This window comes from Orbicella franksi, chromosome 7 (assembly GCF_964199315.1).
Source record: "Orbicella franksi chromosome 7, jaOrbFran1.1, whole genome shotgun sequence".
NCBI lineage: Eukaryota > Metazoa > Cnidaria > Anthozoa > Scleractinia > Merulinidae > Orbicella > Orbicella franksi.
In genome coordinates this window covers 10,703,061-10,709,781 of record NC_138151.1, presented here as the reverse complement: position 1 = coordinate 10,709,781, position 6,721 = coordinate 10,703,061, and the positions used below count along the sequence as shown (strand labels likewise).

At 43.1% G+C, this 6,721-nt stretch overlaps 1 protein-coding gene across 1 annotated transcript; it reads right to left on the bottom strand.

The window, feature by feature from the left end:
* Positions 1-1,525: 1,525 nt before the first annotated feature.
* Positions 1,526-2,832, bottom strand: LOC145493938 (trace amine-associated receptor 6-like). The gene has a single exon (XM_081473430.1). It carries the CDS (start codon positions 2,830-2,832, stop codon positions 1,642-1,644), a length of 1,191 nt encoding a protein of 396 aa, XP_081329556.1. The 3' UTR covers positions 1,526-1,641.
* Between the last annotated feature and the right edge of the window lie 3,889 nt (positions 2,833-6,721).

The window sequence follows — 6,721 nt, the reverse complement described above, 5'->3', positions numbered from 1 at the left end:
ATCAAATCTCAGTAAAGTCAAGGAACAATGAAGAACTACTCAACTAAAATACAACTGCGCAGTCTCGCTACAAGCGACGACAGTTATTACACAATATTTGTACAACCCGTGATAATCTACTTGTGCAAGCAATTATTAGCTATTGTGAATCGGCGTATCTCTTAACATGTATATATACTATTTAGAGCTAGATGAATGAATAACATATTTAAAAATTATTTGTGAAAGTTTAAATTTATATACAGATATACAATACTGAGTCAATGATTCAAAGTGGTATACTTTTAAATGAAACACAATGGACGAAAATGTTCCATATAGAGAAGAGCCTTCAGAAAAGATTAGCTCAGACTCGTAGTTTTGCAAGGAAGATAAGAGGTTGTTTTCAACATATCATTAGTCTTTTCGATTTCAATACCATCTTGCTAAACCAATAACTATGAAAATCGTTAAAAAGGCCTGGATTTAGCGTTTCCTAAGGTTCTGGAGATGTTAACTGTTAGTTGGAGAAAGGGTGGTTTTTTGTTGTTTTTTTTTTGACTGAAGGCTTAGTTCTGAGATCTGCCAAATAACTGATAGCTGAGAAATGGGCTGAACTCCAAACTAAAAGAAGGAATCACCAAAAACTCAACTAATAGCTGAGGTTCCTGCACCTAGACAACAACACGTTAACTAAATACAACCAGTATACTTTGGTGCTGCAAAACATGAAAAGTTCTTGCGGGATCCTATTCATGGTATGGGATAATATAATAATACTGTGAGGCAGCAATTACCCTTTTACCAATTTCTACTAGTGGTTCTTTCCCAATCTAGAAACTTATTAGTCCTGTCTGTACATCCTGCATTTTCCCCCATTCACTTTAAGCTGGGATCACTCTCGAGAGCTCGACGGTCCGCTGTGCTGTGACAGCTCAAGGTGATGCTCTTCAACGACAATATGTTCTTTGTTAGGTCTTTTTAGTAACGATAGCGTATTGTCCCGTCTGTTTCTATGAGGTTTTGCACTAAGTCTATTGAAACTACGCATTGTTTCCTAACCTAGAAGGAGACGAATGTTTCTTTCTGTAATCTGCCTGCGATAATTGGTCCCAATAGATCAGGTGTGAAGCTCAACGATTCACGAGGACGTTGAACAACTGTTTCAGACGTCTCTGAACGTGAAAATTTCAAATTAAATGGAATTCGATACACGGGTACAAAGATACAAATAGAGCTGCTGGACAAAATAATCCTAAAATATTATAGATAAACATGAGGTCATAAAGTTTCGCTTAGCTTGGGTTCCGAATTCCAAATGAATGCAATGTTTGCAGTGCCGTCCAGTACGTTACTTGTAATTCAATATTTAAAATCCTGCCTCAAATTGAGACGATGCTCAGAGATGCTTCATATGGGGCCACGGTATTCGCTGTCAACGGATCTGGTCTTTAAACGGTTCCATGGCAAATTTGGTTGGCAAATTTCACAACGTCTTGGTAGAATCACAGGATTTTGAACTTGACACATTTATTCACGGGGTATTTCAGGCATCCTTTCATCTCTGTAACCTTCACGATCGTCTCTGGCTTCATATTACACGCCGCTTCCATTACAGATCGTTTGGCTTGTTTCCATGATGGGTGGTGGCTGCTGCGCAACTTAACCATCAAAGGAGCTGCCGCGTGTATCGAGGGTGGGAGCAGACAAAGACCTTTTCATTGTAGCCGCACTGGTTGTTCCATGACAAGAATCTAGAGCACCAGTTAGATTGCAAGATGCTGATCTTTTCAAGCGTTGGATACCATTTCCTACTATATGAAGCTTTGACGACCTAACTAAATCATTTCGCCTGAAAACTTGGGCGGCACCAACTCTCGACTGTTTTGCTTGAGGTTTTTTTCTCCCCAACAGCTCGCAAATAGCGTTTCTAAAACGGCGGTCTCTATAACAGTAAAGCAGCGGATTAAAAATAGAGTTTAATTGAATTAATGTCTGTGTAAGCCTGTGAGAGGCAACTGTCCGAAAGATTGGTACAACGTTTACTAAGATAGCAAAAACAAATGTTGGAATAAACGATGATATTACCGCAACGGTTAATAAACCAGTTGTCTTGGCAACTTTAGCTTCCAGTTTTGCTTTCATTAGAACGTCGATTTGAGAAATTTCGTTTAGTTTACGATTGCGTATTCCAAGGTAAACCTTTCGATAAAAGAATGCAACAAGAAATAAGCAAACAGTATCTACAGCAGTCCACACGGTTGCAACGCCTTCTAAAATTGTATGTGCACGATCACCCCTAGCGACAATTGTCGTAAAAAAGCTTGCAACCATTGGGAAGAGGGCAGAGAGCCAGGTACCTATCGCAATCTTTTTGAGGCGGCCATTTGTGATGATAAGCTTGTAGTCCATCCATTTTTGTACCGCCACATACCTCTCCCAAGCAATGACAGTCAAGTGATGCAACGTGGCCGAGAAGAGGAAAGGCCCGAAGAACATATTTACCGCATATAACATACAAGTATACTCAAACGAGACTTGACTCAGTGTAAAGAAATCAATAGTGGCACACGTCGGCATAACTATGGCGCCAACTAAAAGATCCGTAACGGCCAGGCTTGACAATAGAATGTTTGAGGGTTTTTGAAGCTCTCTTCTTTGCTTTATAGCCAGGATTATGAATACGTTCATAAGAACTGTTGGGAATGAAGCCACGATCGTTATGAGGCCTATAATCAAGTAAAAAACCGAGCCATCGTTTTCCCATGATACATACGGTGCGTACGGGCAATAAAATGTTGAGCCAGATGAATTGGCGTTTGTTTCGTTGCTGTTTATGCCCATACTGTACATGAAGAGTGTCTCTCGTTTGGATTCAGGGGCCGTTAAACAACCAACTACCTCTGTCGATCACATGGGGTCTTCAGTTTCGGCATTCACGCCTATCTGTGGTTGTTTCAATCAAACCTATGAGGGGTAAAATTAAAACAGCTATGGTTATCTTTAAAATAAGCTTATGTTTTCTGGGGTGAGGGGGGAAATGCCAAATTAGACAAATATAAAATACGCCTGGTAAATATGGGGTATTTAATTACACTTGAATGCACCACGATGTTCTTCTTCGTGTAGTACTGACTCTTTGCCTCGGGTTTCTGAACTCTAAGTTTGTTATAGTAAAGTGTATTATCGTTTGTCTCACGATGTAGTCACTTGAGATGTATATCGCGACGTTTCGACTGCTTACTGCTGGTCTTCTTCAGGCGATAAGGTCGACTGATTGCACGGTATCATTTATGTCACAAAGGTCGGCTGTGATTGGTGCATTTCGATCCTCCTATTGTTCCATTGTTCCGGCGAGTAGCTGTTCCCTCAGTGGTCCGCTGTTGTACCGCTCTCCTGTTGTTGTGTTTCTTAATCGTGGGTATCCATGCTTCAGGAATTTCAATTCCACTATCCCTGTTGATGTTATTAGGGTGAAGTCTTATGTGAATAGCTTCCTTGACCCTTCGTGTGTACCAGTGAGGATCTCGATCAATAAACTTGGCCTCATTCCAGATAGGATAATGGTCGGTCTCGTGGGTGTGTTCAGAAACGGCGGAGGTCTGGGTACGGGCGAGTCGTATCTCCCTGTCGTGTTCTTTGATCCTCTCCTGCATAGATCTCCCTGTTTCCCCGATGTAAACTTTGCCGCGCTCACAGGGAATCCTGTAGGCAACACCATCTTGTTTAGCCGGGTTGACGGTGTCCTTTGGTCGCACCAAGTGTGACCGAAGTGTCGTGTCGGCTGCGCCGTCTCGTTGTTCGTAAGTCGATCCGTTGTACTGGAAGTACGTAGATCTTAATTCGAAATCCAGGAGGTCCGCGATTTGAACTGGTGTAAGTGTCGTGCGGTCAGCCAGGCCTGCGTCGTTCTCCATTTTTTTTTTGTAGCGTGGCTTGTACGGCGCCCTCGATCGGTACGTTGGTAAACAGTGACTACGTCGAAAGACACCATGATCTCGTGGTCCTGGATCTCTTCACTGGCGATGGTGGAGGCGAAGTCAGTTGAGTTCTTCAATGTGAAGTTCGAGTTACCTGCAAGAGGAGATAATACGTTAGCCAAGAAAGCAGACAGGTCGTATGCAAAGGTGTTGACACACGACACAATTGGCCTAAGCGGTGTGTCGGCCTTGTGGATCTTCGGCAAACCATAGATCCTAGGTGGTTGTTTGTGTCGGGGTCTGATCTTATCATAAACCGCCTCTGATATGTGTCCATTCCGTTTCAGGGCTAGCAGCTTCTCAGATAGCTTCCAGGTCAAGCGGTCTGTCGGATCTTTGTTGAGTAGCTGGTACGGTCCGGAATCAATTAGCGCTGACATTTTTGCGTGGTATGTGTCAGCGTCCAGGATTAGGCTGGCGCGACCTTTATCGGCCGGAAGGACCATGATGGAGTTGTCCTCTTTTAGGCTGTTAAGAGCCCCCTGTTGTTCCTTCGTGATGTTGGGCGTGGGTGGTTGTGCCTGTTGAAGGATGGTGTTGACGGATCTCCTGACTGTGTCTGCTCGCTCCGCATCTAGTAGCCTGACTGCTGACTCAATCTTGGCCATGATCTCGGTGGCTGGGACGCTCGTAGGAGTCAAGGCGAAATTTAGACCTTTCTTCAGTAAGGACACCTCAGCTTCGTTAAGGGTCCTGGATGACAAGTTGATAACCCACTTTGTTTTGTCAACAAAAGTTGTAGGAGTTACAGAAGACTGTTTCTCTCGCAAAAGTTTCTCAAACTTGCGCTGTTCACGGTCTTTGGTGGTATTATTTTTTCTAACGGATATCCCTCCTCTTTTGTACAGAAGATCACAAAGGCACGAACAACCCCAAGAAGAGAGCCTGTCGCGGAATTTAAATCCACCGCCGTTTTACCTTATGTCCAAGGAGTTTCGGAGTCTCTCCGCCGCTGCCTAGAACAACAAGGCAATCGCCCCGTCTTTAAGTCCGACACAACACTTCGGTCACACTTGGTGCGACCAAAGGACACCGTCAACCCGGCTGAACAAGATGGTGTTGTCTAGGGGATTCCCTGTGAGCGCGGCAAAGTTTACATCGGGGAAACAGGGAGATCTATGCAGGAGAGGATCAAAGAACACGACAGGGAGATACGACTCGCCCGTACCCAGATCTCCGCCGTTTCTGAACACACCCACGAGACCGACCATTATCCTATCTGGAATGAGGCCAAGTTTATTGATCGAGATCCTCACTGGTACACACGAAGGGTCAAGGAAGCTATTCACATAAGACTTCACCCTAATAACATCAACAGGGATAGTGGAATTGAAATTCCTGAAGCATGGATACCCACGATTAAGAAACACAACAACAGGAGAGCGGTACAACAGCGGACCACTGAGGGAACAGCTACTCGCCGGAACAATGGAACAATAGGAGGATCGAAATGCACCAATCACAGCCGACCTTTGTGACATAAATGACACCGTGCAATCAGTCGACCTCATCGCCTGAAGAAGACCAGCAGTAAGCAGTCAAAACGTCGTGATCTACATCTCAAAGGACTACACCGTGAGACAAACGATAATACACTTTACTATTGCATCTACCACGATGAATAACAACAACCTTTTCCTCGACATCTAGCATTGGCCTTTTAAAGTGTCTATACGGCCAACAGGGTTTTTGATGTTTTGGTATCTCTATGATGTGTAAAAAGGTATTCTAAGAAAAAAAATTAGATTCCGATATTTTTACGCCCTACGATCTAGCTTTAAGGTTCTGCTTCAGCCACGCCCAATGAAGTTGACCGTGGGTCAGTGGAAAAAAAGAGTTTGGGTTTCTGAATGGGTCATGACGTCATGTCAGGAATTGCCAAATCCTGCTATTTCAGGTCACTGTTGTTTCAGTAGTGGTTAGGAGTTTTCGTCGACAAAAAACAAACAAACCGAAGTTGGTGAAACAATGCGGTCGTTAATCAAGCAAAATAAAAACATGCAGCTTTGATAGCCTCCTGAGGTGACGTCATTCGTCACCAATCTAACATTACGCGGTCAACTTCATTGGGTGTGGTCGAAGTGGGAAAATTTAAAGCTGGATTTCACGGTAAAAAAGCATCGGAATTCATTTTTTCTTTGGTTTGAATACATTTTTAGATGTTATAGAGATACCAAAACCACAAAAACCTTGTTGGCCGTACAGACACTTAAAATGGGAGATATTATAGTCTGCCTTCATTCTTTCGCTATTCCAGCTTTTTGCGTTACCTAACCCAAAGGCGTTGTGTACCTAGGCCCAATTACCAGCCGCTGCTCGGAAAAGGAATTCGCACTTTAGCGTAGACCAGATTCAAGAGAGCGGCGGAAATTGAGCTTCTAGTGTACCAGTGTAACATTGTTTTGGGTAGGGAGTACGGTAGTGCGGTCATGAATGTCTTGATGAAGGAAGGAAAATTCTGGCCCCTAATGTAATAGGAATTTTTGGCATCTCTTCTAACAGAATAAGGAAAACTAAATACACTTTTCTCGAAGTTGAGACATTTTACTTTTAGAAGAAATGGGTTTAACATTTCTTGTCAAAAACTCCAACTTTGACGAAAGACCAAAGTACAAATATATTGAGTCGGGATACCTTCATTGAAGAAACAAAAAGACATCTTTAGAACGTTGAACTACTGTCAATCAACATTGCTTTGAAATCAGGTTCTCGAAAACAAATTGCAATGACATTGGCCTCCAAAAGAATCGTCAATGTTCTAG

Excerpts from the sequence above, each read along its gene's own strand:
- LOC145493938 (XM_081473430.1), bottom strand. The coding sequence starts at position 2,832 with ATGTACAGTATGGGCATAAACAGCAACGAAACAAACGCCAATTCATCT.